General features: G+C 40.1%; 2 protein-coding genes across 8 annotated transcripts in view; both read right to left on the bottom strand.

Moving 5' to 3' along the window:
- LOC147329773 (receptor-type tyrosine-protein phosphatase gamma-like) overlaps nt 1-14,759 on the bottom strand; it is a 407,188-nt gene that overhangs the window by 274,854 nt on the left and 117,575 nt on the right. The window lies entirely within an intron of this gene.
- On the bottom strand, nt 1,690-13,562 carry LOC147329775 (uncharacterized). Its single transcript, XM_086290841.1, has 12 exons — nt 13,066-13,562; nt 12,252-12,372; nt 12,006-12,168; nt 11,694-11,886; nt 10,286-10,372; nt 7,842-7,889; nt 7,529-7,634; nt 5,769-5,839; nt 3,704-5,669; nt 3,247-3,405; nt 3,112-3,168; nt 1,690-2,682 (listed from the first exon to the last, which is right to left on the bottom strand). Exons 1-12 carry the CDS (start codon nt 13,102-13,104, stop codon nt 2,435-2,437), a joined length of 3,258 nt encoding a protein of 1,085 aa, XP_086146967.1. The 5' UTR covers nt 13,105-13,562; the 3' UTR covers nt 1,690-2,434.

The following is a 14,759-nucleotide window of genomic DNA, read 5'->3' as shown; positions in this document are numbered from 1 at the left end:
AATATAAGCAGCAACAAAGCTCAGCACTTATCTATTTATCTATCTTGTTTGTTTCTTTTTGGTTTTTGGTGTTCAATTCATTTAGATCAGGTGATCAATATGCAGAGTTTATTTAGAAAATAAAATAAACAACAATGCTACACAAAATAAAGCAGAACACACTTCAATATCGCTGTTTCAGTTAAATATCGAAAAGGAGTTTTAGACCTGAGTGCAGCATTGTTGATAACATAACCCTATTAAACAGCCTGAAGCCATGTCAGCATGCAGGGTTCTGCTCTGAAATTATTTGAGTTAGAGAGCAGGACATTCTCTGTTACGCTGGGTAAACAATACTCTTGGAATACCTCAAGGCTCTATTCTGGGCCCTGTTTTATTCTCCCTGCTCATGCATATACATTCGTTTCTAATATTATATGTATACTAGATAAAGTATAAGTTATTATCATATCATCATCACGTTTTTGTGAATCTATAACTTTGCCTCCATACAACGAAGCCAATACCTCCAGTTTTGAAAAGTTTCCTGGTAGTACAGCTTTAAAGTTACAAAAAAACCCTTAAATTATAAGTTGTCTTAGTTAATTTAATCAGTATACAAGCCCTCTCCATCTCCTCCTTCACTTACATCCATTACTTCTCTCTCTTCCTTCATCTTCAACATCCTTTCTCAAGCACCTATGCCTCCTCTGCACATGTCCAAACCATTTCAGTCTAAATTCTCGTCCTTAGCTGTCCCTCTGTTGCACTCATTTCTAATCCACCTTCATCACTCCCAACAAGATCTTAGCTTCTTCAGTTCTGCCAGCTCCACCTGATGCCTTTTTGTCAGTGCCACCATCTAGAAACAGTGTTGTAAACCTTTCCTTTGGCTCTTGCTGCTGTCATTTCCTCTTTGTTTGTTTTGTTTTTACAAATAAACATGTCTGTATTATTTATTATCTTTTAACATGTTTGGTGCTTATCATATTTATGTTTTGTCTTAATTAAAACAATTTTAACTCATTTATGTCACATATATGTTTATATGCATAACTAATGTTCTGCATTTGAAGGTGGTATTTGCAGTGACTAAGCGGATGTTTTAACATTCGTAATCAACATAGAGGGTTACTTTAACGCTTGTAGATTTGTAACTTTACTGAATTAATTGTCCATCAATCCATGATTATCCAATTCAGGGTCATGGGGGTACTGGAGTCTAACCCTGCTGTTATAGGGTACGCCCAGGTCTGTTGCAAGGCTGTTGAATCAACCATATCATATTAAAAAGAGAGAGAGTGAAAGAAAAGAGAAGGAAAATATACAAGATCTGAAATCCTAACAAATCTGGCAAAACAAGGACAGAGTCTCAATTGTGTTGTGAGTACAATCTATCACTGACTGTAAATATGAGAATGAACAGATATCACCACTCTGTACTCAATAAACAGCAACCAGTGTAAGATGCAGCTGTTACAAAGCTGCCATCCTCCACATCAGAGGCTAACATTCAAACCAGGTCACGTTTTATATCCACAGCTAGTAAACACACACACACACACACACACACACACACACGCACGCACGCACGCACACACACACACACACACACACGCACGCACGCACGCACGCACACACGCACGCACGCACGCACGCACGCGCGCGCACGCACGCACGCACACACACACACACACACACACACACACACACACACACACACACATACGGGTCTATGTGGTATGGCGGGACTATACTACGTCAATCCGCCCGGTGGTGGTTTAAGTGGACTACCCTTTTGAAAGGACTTAGAGCCAAGGGAGCGAGGTTAAAGTGTTCGAAAAAATCTGAAAAAAATTTGGGTCACTTCAGACCTCATACACTCCCTATAGAAGTCTAGATACACTGATACACACCAACCAGACTCTATTGTGTTTTCTGGAGACATTGTCCACTTGACAACAATGTGTTTTATGAGGTCCAAAAAAAACAATATTGGGTCTTTAAAGGGACAATGATGTAATATGTAAATAGCTCATCATTACCATGAATACACATCTGACAGGACACAGGATTACTGGAACATCATTTTATTAGTGTTCTTGGATCTGAACATTAATTTTAACCATAAATAAAAAAAGAAATCTATGGACAAAAAATGCCCACGCTTCCCACAGAAATATAAAAATATAGAAAACAGAAAAATTAAAAACATTTAAAATGAATTTTAATAGTTTAAAGGTAAATATTAAGGGGAGAAAATATGCATTTATAATTTTTTATTTTAAATATAACCCATCAAAAAAAACCCTAAATAAATTAAATGTAAAAATTATGAAATACAAACTACTTCTGTATTTAACAAGAACTTTTTTTTCTTTAAACAGAACATCAGTGTTAACAACAATTGGCAATCTGACCAAGATGTAAAACCACAGCTCTCTAAACAGTTATTTTAGTTCATTTTTTTCTGCCTTTTTGCAGTTAATCCTCTGTTTCTTACAAAATCTCTTATGTTTTGAACTGTTCTTCCTGCCAACACCGGATCTTCTACCAATTTGCAATGACTGCATTCATTTTTGGTGGCTAGTTTCCCTTCGTTTATGTGGTCTTTAAAATGCCTCATCACTGCAGCAACCTCAGCCTTGGACCACATGTTTTTGGGAGCTCTTCGGGAATTGTGGGATTGAGCAGCATTTTTCTCTGGAAGATATATAAAGTAGTAGTAGTTAAAACAAACAAAAAACCAAACAAAAAAAACAAAAAACATTTGGTGGTTAAAAGAATGGATGCTACCCTGTACTAACTTCTGAAATGTGTTGCTACCATCAATATCAAAACGAGCTAAAATTCTCTTTGAAAATTTATCAAATTTCTAAAATGAGACATTTAGTGTTCCGCTGTGAATAAAAGACTGAATAAAAAGTTGAATAAAAGTCTCTTGATGCATGCTCAATCATCCAGGTAAGTAAATCCCAAAACGTTGATTCTGTTAATCTGGACGTAGCGTTTTCAGTGGGAGAAACATTTTGTCACTCATCCAAGTGACTTTTTGCCACCACTCTGCAGTTTGCCATATGTTGCAAAGTGATGAAACAATAATAAGCTTAGAGAACCAACTGCACCCCTTACCTTCAGAGGGAGCAGCAGTCTCACTTGCTGCAGGCATTGTGAGTGGTCCTTCATCTGCTGATTACACAATTTGATTAAGTTTTAATATTTGTAACAAACATTTTATCCACAGAAACCAAGCTAGTGGTAACTTACCACAATCTACAGTGTCTTGGAGCTGCGCTGTGTTTGTGGAATCAGCTACTGCATGTACAGGCTCACTGGTGCCACACGCCAACATTGTGAGTGCTGTGTCATCATCATCTGATTCACTCTCACTGTCCTTTGTTTCAGCATCACTTAATGCAATTTCATCTGAGAAATTGTGGGAAAACCCCCCCAAAAAACCAAACACAAACCCCCCAAAAACCTCACATTAACAACGAGATATGACAAAATACAGAACAAATACTGGAAATTATAGTACATAGTTTTACTATTTAAGGCCACCACTCTGCAGTTTGCCAAATGTTGCAAAGTGATGAAACAATAGACTTCAAGAACCTTAAATCATGGACATTTAACAGAATGGTCTGTGCTTTTAGGTTTTAATTCGGTTGATAAAGCATAATATTCAACTACTGCCCTAATATTTGCTCCTTTCAATACAAACCTTCTATTTTGATCTCATCCAGTGATTTCCCCTGGATCTGGGAAAGTTGTCCTTTTTCCAGTGTTAAAAGCAGTTTGGAAATCTTGGCCAGCTGTGTTGTGGGAACTGGTAATCTGTAGAATTCGCGGTGAACGCGGATATCATGACCCAGGAAATCTGCAACCTGATCAAGTTCGTTGTTTTTCAAATTAAGGACTTGTGAGAGTGTGGCAACATGTTTTCTGAGCTGTGTCGATCTTAGATACTCAGGCTGCTTTGCTCCACACTGGTGTGCATGAACACGCAAGGAGTCCATTCCTCTGTAATGACTCATTGATCGGGGTCTTGCAAAGAGGTAGATATTAGTGGCACAAATACCACAGTCAGGCCTCCTACTAACCAGTAGTGACAGAGCATCCAGCATGCTTGGTGTTAGCAGAACTGGAACATTTCTGTCCCTTTTTCCCATTATTTCTATTCTACAGAAATAGTTACAGAGTCTCTGTTCCATTTCTGAGAGCCCCATGGCAACATCTGTGTGGAGTGCTGTTTTGTCTCTTTCAAGAAAACTTTTGAGGCGCATCTTTGAAACCTCTCCAGAACGTCTTCGGTTGAACACAATGATTTGTGAGAGTGTAACTTGTGCAAGTTGGGCATAATTCTGAGCTGTGGCTTCGTTCTCCAAGCTGCAAAAGGCACTTTCTGCAGATTTTTGAAGGTAGTGATGGAGAATCCGAACATCTTCTGTAAAGGGCAATGTTGATGGCTTGTTAAACTTTGCCTCACTCAATGTGTTCAAGGCACGGTGAGACACCATCTCAGACCATTTGGAGACATACAACTTCTTGAACGCATCAGTGGACTTGATTAGGGCTTCATCCTCCGTCATGAGGGCACGACAATGGATAATGTCAGACATTTTATGCAGTGTATGTCCCAGTTTCAGCGCAAGGCTTGGAGTTTTGTATGACAGTGTCTCTTCATCAAAACCTGAAACTTTCTTTACTGCTTGCACAACTCTCTGGAAATTAGCAGGCTTAATAGCTTCTTCCATGTTATGCACTGAGAATTCTGTGCGCAGACACAACAACAAACGTCCCGCTTCACGAAGCTTCTGTCGTATATAATCATACTTTGTAGGGTCTTGTCCATGTTTATTGTAGAGGGACTGGGCAAACTGAATAACAGTAAAGTCATTTCGCACAGCTGAGGCAATCTCATCTTGTTTCATAACAGCAAGAACCTTCCAGACTCCACTTGACACCTGCGGATAACACTGAGACTCCAGAGTTAAAGCCAGGCCGAGTACTTTGGTTCTTCCAGGTTCTTTATCCGTGTCATCTTTTGGTTTGTTAGGACATCTGCGGACATGTCTCCAAAGATCCTTGCGAACATACATCCCTTGACAATAAAAGCAATGAGCAAACTTTCCCTCTACTGCTTTAATCTTGGGTCTTCTCTTCACTTTCAGTGGTCCCACTCCACCATGCAAAACTGCAGCATTATGCTTAAAATTTCCCTTATTTCTCAATTTCTCTAACAGACTTTTACGCTCGTTTGAGTCTCTAGGCAGGGAAAATGCATGCACAACATCAGGAGCCATTTTGTGCGTTTTCAGGTGGCGGGAAATTTTAGCTTGTGGTTTGCCACAAAAACAGCAGTAATTTCTTTTACTTAAAGTCATTTTTTCTGATTCAGTTTCGCAAAGCTCACTTTTATCTTGTGGCTTGTCCTTTGTCAAGTTGTGGATTAAATTCATTGAATCTGATTGTTCATGCGCTTTGGAGATGTCATCTTGGCATAGCAGACCTTTTGATGTGCTTGGCAATAATGAGATGTCTTCATCTGAATCTTCATCATATGACTCTGAATCTGGCACATATTCTTCTTCTGATATGCTGTGGTTGCCATCATCATCGCTTGATATTTGATCCAGAACTGAATGTGGCAATCCATCCTCCCCTGAATATTCAGAAATTTCTTCTTTCTGGAATGTAAGAACAAAAGTTTTTTTAATTGATCAATACTTTAGACAGGTAAAAAATAAACTGAAAAAAGTCAAGCCAAATATGAATGGGATACACACCTGTGTTGACTGGTGGCAATTCTGATTTGCCAATTTTGCAAGGCAAGATTTGTGCCAGACCCCTAAACAAACTGAAACACATTTTGATAGACTTAATTTAGCTTTGCAGTTCTATTTAAGTGAAGTAGTTTTTTGTCAAAGCATTGCAGTAATGTCAAATGCTGAAAAAACAAAAAAAAACAAAACTGTTCACATTAAGGATATTTTAATGACTACACATACACTGCTAATCCCCCTCCCCCCCCCAAAAAAGGACATCCCAGATGTGAATGAAGGAATTATTCTTATTAAATACTTTGTTCTTTAGGTAGTTGAGTGGCATGAAAGTGTGTAGTTGAATGTGTGTGGCCTCCAGATGCCTGTACGACTTCCCTACAATGCCTGGGCATGCTCGGGATGAGGTGGCGGATGGTCTCCTGAAGGATCTCCTCCAAGACCTGGACTAAAGCATCTGCCAACCCCTGGACAGTTTGTGGTGGATGGAGTGAGACATGATGTCCCAGATGTGCTCAATTGGATTCAGGTCTGGGGAACAGGCGGGCCAGTCCATAGCATCAATGCCTTTGTCATGGAGGAACTGCTGACATACTCCAGCCACATGAGGCCCAGTGTCGTCTCGCATTAGGTGGACCCCAGGGCCAAATGCACCAGCATGTGGTCTCACAAAGGGTCCGAGGACCTCATCTTGTTACCCAATGACAGTCAGGCTCTCTGGCAGGCACAGAAATGCCACCCCTCACCATTACTGACCCACTGCCAATATGATCATGCTGGAGGATGTTGCAGGCAGCAGAACATTCCCCACGGCATCTCCAGACTGTCACGTGCTCAGTTTGAACCTCCTTTCAGCTGTGAGGAGCATAGGGTGCCCGTGCTGAAGTTGCCAAACTTTGTGTTTTCTGGCAAATGCCAAACATCCTGCATGGTGTTGGACTGCAAGCTCAATCCCCACCTGTGGATGCTGGACCCTCAAGTCACCCTCATGAAGTCAGTTTCTGACCATTTGAGCAGACAGATGCACATTTGTGGCCTGTTTGAGGTCATTTTGCAGGGCTCCTCTTGTTCCTCCTTGCACAAAGGTGGAGGTAGCGGTCCTGCTGCTGGGTTGTTGCCCTCCTATGGCCTACTCCACATCCAGGTAGCACCTCCATGCTCTGGACACTACACTAACAGACACAGCAAACCTTCTTGCCACAGCTCACATTGATGTGCTACGCTAGATGAGCTGCACTACCTGAGCCCCTTGTGTGGGTTGTAGACTGTCTCATGCTACCACTAAAATGAAATCACCGCCAGCATTCAAAAGTGACCATAACATCAGCCAGAAAGCATAGGTGCTGAGAAGTGGTCTGTGGTCACCACCTGCAGAACCAGTCCTTTATTATGGTGAATTGACTATAATTTCCACTTGTTGTCTACTCTATTTGCAAAACAGCATGTGAAACTGGTTGTCAGTGTTACTTCCTAAGTGAACAGTTTGATTTCACAGAAGTGTGACTGACTTGGAGTAACATCGCATTGTTTAAGTGTTCCCTTTATTATTTTGAGCAGTTTATGTTATGGAATGGGGAATTGAGGACAATCCCAAGTATACCATTTTTACAAGGTCCTGCACCAATGAGGTAATACTGCATTTCTTTAATTAGACGTGACCACCCATTAATTAAAAAGGGAGCAGTGTTCATTTCAGCACGTCTTAACTTGTTGAACTCTATTAATGCTTTTTACTATACACTGTACCTATTCACTAAATGTCTCACCTTTGCACTTAAAGCCAAGCCACTTGAGGGAGGAAACCGGTCCCACACACTGAATGCACTTGTCCAAAGATGATATTGTTGTGCACACCAGACGATGATTGTGACACTGTTAGCAAAATATTGCAACATTTATTTGTTTTGGACAGTTGGAAAGGTGTGTTTTCAATTCAGTTGCAGATATCAACTAATAAACTTCGTCCATGTAAATCACATCACACCCAGGTGACTGCCAAACACACACACACAGCATCCATAAGGAATGATGATAGATTAAATTATTAGTTCATTAAGTGGTACACTGGATTATATTTACCCTTTCAGGCTCTGGATGTTTCAGGTCCAGATCATTGTTTGGAAAGCTGTTTGGTTGTGGCTTTAGGCAGCTCACAGTCTTCTGAATCTGGCTGGTCTCAGTCTTCGTGTGTAACAGATAGAGAATGAAGACAAAAGAACAGTAATCTGACAGTTACTAAAAATGCATCACTCAAGAGGATGAATAGACCATTTCACTATTGGCAAATAGCGTAAGGTACACATCGTGCATGAGAAACATTCATTAAAATCTGTCCTAGGTCAATGTTACCTCTTCAAAATCTTGCACTGAAGAAGAATGCATGGCTTCTGAGCCTTGCTGAGGCATTTCTTCATCAAGATCCTGCAACAAAGAAAAGATGGCACAAAGATTAGACCAAGTGCTCTTCTTGCAACTGTACTGGGCAGTCCTGTGCTTCTGTCTTTAATTTGCATGTGTGTGTGTGTGTGTGGGGGGGGGGGGGCTTTCCACTCAAGAAATGTTTTCTTCTGAAAAAAATACTGGCTACAATAGTTAACAACTGATTCCTTTGCAATCATCCATCCTCTTCCACTTATCCTTATCAGGATTGTGGGGTAGCAGTTTTGGGGCCTATACCAGCTACCATAGGGCAGTACAACCTGGACAGATCACCAGTCTAACATGGAAGGACAAGCATTTGCATTCACACCAAAGGGCAGTTTTGAATCACCAGTTAACCTAACCCCATAAGCTACATCTTTGGACTGTGGGAAGAAGCCAGAGTACACAGCGAGAGAGCCCATGCACTACCAGCAGTAAAAAGTGCCTAAAACAAGTTAAGTTGTATAGTACTATCTATCTTAATGTTCAAGCCTGAGTTTCAAACCACATAGAAACAAAGCACATGTAGTCAGTTCTGCATGCTGTAGGTCAAACTGTCAAGACATACGAGAAGACCCCTCCTAAAACCAGAGTGATGTCACCATGAAGCAAACTTTGACGGAGTCCCCCAATAACAGTGTGGTCCTCCTAAGTCACATTTGGGTGGTTAACACACACACACACACACACTCAGATGTTATCCAGACTTGCACTTTGAAACAATGAAAAGGACCTACAAGCCACGGTCCATGTAAATCACATCACACCCAGGTGACAGCCAAACACACACACACACAGCATCCATAAAGAATGATGATAGATTAAATTATTAGTTCATTAAGTGGTACACTGGATTATATTTACCCTTTCAGGCTCTGGATGTTTCAGGTCCAGATCATTGTTTGGAAAGCTGTTTGGTTGTGGCTTTAGGCAGCTCACAGTCTTCTGAATCTGGCTGGTCTCAGTCTTCGTGTGTAACAGATAGAGAATGAAGACAAAAGAACAGTAATCTGACAGTTACTAAAAATGCATCACTCAAGAGGATGAATAAACCATTTCACTATCGGCAAATAGCGTAAGGTACACATCGTGCATGAGAAACATTCATTAAAATCTGTCCTAGGTCAATGTTACCTCTTCAAAATCTTGCACTGAAGAAGAATGCATGGCTTCTGAGCCTTGCTGAGGCATTTCTTCATCAAGATCCTGCAACAAAGAAAAGATGGCACAAAGATTAGACCAAGTGCTCTTCTTGCAACTGTACTGGGCAGTCCTGTGCTTCTGTCTTTAATTTGCATGTGTGTGTGTGTGTGTGTGTGTGGGGGGGGGGCTTTCCACTCAAGAAATGTTTTCTTCTGAAAAAAATACTGGCTACAATAATTAACAACTGATTCCTTTGCAATCATCCATCCTCTTCCACTTATCCTTATCAGGATTGTGGGGTAGCAGTTTTGGGGCCTATACCAGCTACCATAGGGCAGTACAACCTGGACAGATCGCCAGTCTAACATGGAAGGACAAGCATTTGCATTCACACCAAAGGGCAGTTTTGAATCACCAGTTAACCTAACCCCATAAGCTACATCTTTGGACTGTGGGAAGAAGCCAGAGTACACAGCCAGAGAGAGCCCATGCATTACAGCAGTAAAAAGTGCCTAAAACAAGTTAAGAAGTTGTATAGTACTATCTATCTTAATGTTCAAGCCTGAGTTTCAAAAAATTTCAACATAGAAACAAAGCACATGCAGTCAGCTCTGCATGCTGTAGGTCAAACTGTCAAGACATACGAGAAGACCCCTCCTAAAACCAGAGTGATGTCACCATGAAGCAAACTTTGACGGAGTCCCCCAATAACAGTGTGGTCCTCCTAAGTCACATTTGGGTGGTTAACACACACACACACACACACACACTCAGATGTTATCCAGACTTGCACTTTGAAACAATGAAAAGGACCTACAAGCCACGGTCCATGTAAATCACATCACACCCAGGTGACTGCCAAACACACACACACACAGCATCCATAAAGAATGATGATAGATTAAATTATTAGTTCATTAAGTGGTACACTGGATTATATTTACCCTTTCAGGCTCTGGATGTTTCAGGTCCAGATCATTGTTTGGAAAGCTGTTTGGTTGCGGCTTTAGGCAGCTCACAGTCTTCTGAATCTGGCTGGTCTCCGTCTTCGTGTGTAACAGATAGAAAATGAATATACAGTGCATTTTTGAAGAGGCTTTTGAAACATTAAATAAACTGTATGAGAAAGATAAGTTTCAAGCTATTGTCTTTAAAATATTCACTGTCATGTATAGAGAATTTAAGGCCCTATGATTAAGAGACAAATAGTCAGTGTGATTTCTTTATTTTTTAAGCCATTGCTAAAGGAGTAAAACAATCACCTGTAGCAGCAACGAACTGTCACTAGGGCCCATTTATCTTCAAGGGACAAAATTTAAAATGAATCTAACTAAAGAGGCTACACAGCAAAATCTCCAGTGTTAAATTAACACTAGAGAGTGTCTATATGGGTCCACACAACACTGTTGAGTGTTGAATTAACACTTTTGACAGTGTTATATGTTTAAAAGTAACCTAGTCAGTTTTGAAGATTAACAAAGACTAACACTGAGCAGTGCTGATTTTCTAACACTGGAATATTTCTAACATTTTGAGTTATTTTCCAGTGTTAGAAAATCAGCACTGCTCAGTGTTAGCCATTGTTAATCTTCAAAACTGACTAGGTTACTTTTAAACATATAACACTGTCAAAAGTGTTAATTTAACACTCAACAGTGTTGTATTTAACACTCAGAGGTGTGGACCCTTATAGACACTCTCCAGTGTTAATTTAACACTGGAGATTTTGCTGTGTAGAATCACATTAAACATCAATCACTGTTAAAATTTAGAAACCGAAAGCCATTTTTTATTTCTGCATACCTGCTGATATTTTTTTAGTGCTTTTAGAGGGCTTTGATGTGGCAGCCATCACAATTGCCTGTTTTCCATTAGTACCTACCCCTGTTTTTCCAGTAGGTTATAGTACCATGTAGTTTTTCAGTAACTACTGCACCAAGGTTCCAAGTGATCCAAAGTGATCAGAAAATTTGACATAGACTGAATGCCACCAGGTGGCTGGTCAATGGTGTCACTCGATAAGTTATGAGTGCGCCTCCTTCGTGAAAATCCAAGCCATCATTTTTGAAACTCTGAAATGTTTGAAATAGCGACCAAAATTAACAGCGTGATCCCTGAATTGAACACTAAAGTATAGACTGAGCAGCAGGCATTTTGTCACCTTGACGTCCATGCTTGCTGTGGCATTTATATCACTGGATGCTCGGCTGCATTGCTATAGTTACCCCAGGCACAGTAGGTGATACTCAATTTCAGTGAAAAACTAGATGCCCTAAGTCACGTTAAGCCAATTTGAGTAGGTACAAATGTAAAAATGGCTTAGGGTATGCAATTTATCAGTTCCAAAAAGTACAATTGTAGAAATACCTTGCATCTCCAGAGCCAATCCGAGTCACCATAATTATAGTCTATTTCTTCGCCTGGACTTATGTCTCTGCTTGCAAATAAGCATAGATGGGGCTTTCCATTGATATTTAATATTTTCATCTTAGCACTTGGACTGATGTGGTTGTCGTTGACAAGTCTGCCTAATGACCCATCTTCTTGAGATGCATCCACACTGTGGGGTTAGGCAAAAAAGTATTAGCTTAACTAGTTAGTTAGGAAGCTTTTTTTTTTCATAAATCAAAAGCAATGTGTAATTTAATCTTAATCAAACTACACTGATATAATACGCACCACCAGAGTTTTCCATCAAACTTGAATTCAAACATGAACACCTTCAGGCTGTCATGATAAACTCTGTGTCTCCGCTCACATTCTTCTTTTGTTATGAGTTTACCTCTGTATTCCAAAAGAAAGTCTCCTTTTTGGAATGGAACAGTCGTGAAAATGCCCCGACCTGAATTGCAGAGGCATACCAAGTGAGTGACAAAAGACAAAGTGACAAACTCCAAATCTAATCCAAACTAAAGACCAACTTACCTTTGAAGGCATTTATGTAGTGGATATCAAGTCCCAGTTTGTCCCTTCCAGCAGAAACATGACAGACTGCATCCTCCCGTGGAGGAATGCGTCTCCTTCGCATGTTCTCCTGTACGATTGGCTGTATTACCAAAGCATATAAAGTATTACGATTATCGTCATCATTGTCATCATCATCAGTAGTAGCAGAACTAGCAGTAGTGTAGTTTACAGCATAAACACAGCTGACTTATTCATAGTGCTAATTTATGCCTTCTTTTAAAATGTTAAAGGCCTAGTACTCAAAATGGCGACATGTGACATTTCTGTAATGGCGACTGCAGAGAGTGATACAAGTACTGAGAAAGCTTAGGCATCAAAACTGTAAGAAGTTTTTTCTTCAGGCATATAAATAAATACACGACTAAATACACTTATACCCTTGCTTTTATTTTAGGGCTGTCAGCAGAATGACAGACATTGGACAAACTGCCCGAAATTAGCTAACAGCGACATCAGGGATTTTGACTCAGACTGCGCTGGTTTAATTGTTAATCGCGTTAGTCGCGATGTCGGCATTAACACGTTTAAGCCACAATAATGCTTTAACACCGAGTAAATCCTAACACGGGTTAGCCCGCTTTATCGCGTTGACGCGGTTAGTCGTCAGCCCTATTTTATTTACTCAATGACAAACGCTGGGGCCGTTTTACTTCTTCAAAGACTCACTAACAGTCCATAAAGCATAAATTAAACCAGTTTAATATAGGCCTGTGCACCTATAATTTCATATAGTATTAAAGTCATGGTGCATTTTACATTAAAAAAGGCTTACCTTTGTGTTTTTAATCCGTCTTCGTATTGCCGTCGACATACACTTGTTAAAGGGCACGCGCGCGAAAGTTGTGGCGCCGTTTCCTGTAGGTACCGCCTATATATATAGCCTACCAATCACAATGACTTCCGGCCGTGTGTATTGAAAATGTGTATTAAATTGCAGTACCTACACACATCCACTCTAACTCGAAACGTCGCTGTGCAATACACTGGAATACACAAAAATCAGGTGAGGGGTATAGGTGGACTTTTAAGAAAATCAGAAAATCTTTTAATTATAGTTTAATAAATGAATTTACACTACAGTTTAAGCAAATACAGGTCAAAAGATAAATAATGACCTCATAAGAAGTAGAAAAAATTATTATTTAGACACTTAAAAATGCATTTACAAGTCATGTTTTAGGGGGACACATGAATACACAGCAAAAAGTCGAAATGTCCCCGGAGCCCAGGTACAGCGCAGGTCAAATGTCAATCCATACCACATAGACGCACTCACACACTATTACAAGTTTAAGGACACTTGCTTTTATTCATACAGTTCTCAGCTGATGGCATCTCAGCTTCAGACATCATGCAGCTCCAGGAAGGCTGCCTTATATAGTGTTTACCACACACTGAACATAAACACTGCCTACAAGTCAGTAAGCACTCTGAATACTTAATTCATAAAGTTGCTATCTCCATGCTTATTGGGGTCATCAGATTGTTGAGCTTTCCCTTGAAATATAAAGGACACTGAGAGCTTCTTCTGTTCTTAGCTGACACTAAGAAAACACCCATTAATACACTTTCTAATATGTATAAAACCCAAGACTAAGAAAACTGGTATGGTACAGGAGTTTAATGTGTTTTTCTTTTTTTAAATTTTACAACTTTTTCAGTTTTTCATGTTTGGTCTGTCTCTTTGACTCTTTCCTGTTCCCCCTCAGGTTCTGATTTAAGCAAGGCCTTTCCAAGTCTGCTCTGTAATGAAGACGAGTGAGCAATTTTTTCATTGCTTTTTACTCATAAAACAAATATTTTTAGACAATTATAAGTTGTTGGGGTTTTTTTAACTGATTTTGAGAAGAGAATTTTCTCTTCATTGATCAGCCAGCGCCACAGCATCCTCCACTTTGTCCGTTACTCTTGTAGGGTAACTATCCCGTAGCCCAACTCTCTGTTCAACTGTCAGGCCGAAAAAAATATTTGGCCACATTAAGAAAAAATATATAGTTCATCATTTTGAGAATAAAGTCAATCCACTGTCCACTGTCTTTTATATGTCATTTCTGGACTTTGGATTTCCGTCCACTGAAGGGGTTGTTTGTAACCTCAGGTGAAGTTTACTGAACATTTACTGTGACATCCATAGGACCACCGTGTAAGGGCTATTTATAGCCCAAATCTGGACCCTTTTCAAACTCAGACTGATTTTAGATGTCATTTTTACACTGCTTGTAAAGCCTCTGTAGTGACTGTTTCCAGAGCGTGGAGGACATGTTTTCTGTAGGCCCATCAGTGCCAATTTTTCTGTAGCTTTATTCACACTTTTGTATGTGTCTATCGCTGTCATCTGCGGCTGAGACAATCAAATAAAGTTCTTGGAAAACGATCTGGAACAGTATGCCACCCTCTAATATGGAACTAGTCTACATGTCTTCAGCTTGTTCAGAGTGCTGCAGCCCGACTCTTCACAGGACACGT

The sequence above is a fragment of the Aulonocara sp. 'chitande type north' Nkhata Bay genome, linkage group LG5, assembly GCF_057382095.1.
Source record: "Aulonocara sp. 'chitande type north' Nkhata Bay isolate Kocher_YH1m ecotype deep benthic linkage group LG5, A_spYH_male_GT1.1, whole genome shotgun sequence".
NCBI classification, from domain to species: domain Eukaryota; kingdom Metazoa; phylum Chordata; class Actinopteri; order Cichliformes; family Cichlidae; genus Aulonocara; species Aulonocara sp. 'chitande type north' Nkhata Bay.
Note: the sequence above shows the minus strand (reverse complement) of the source record. Positions and strands in the feature narration are given on the sequence as shown.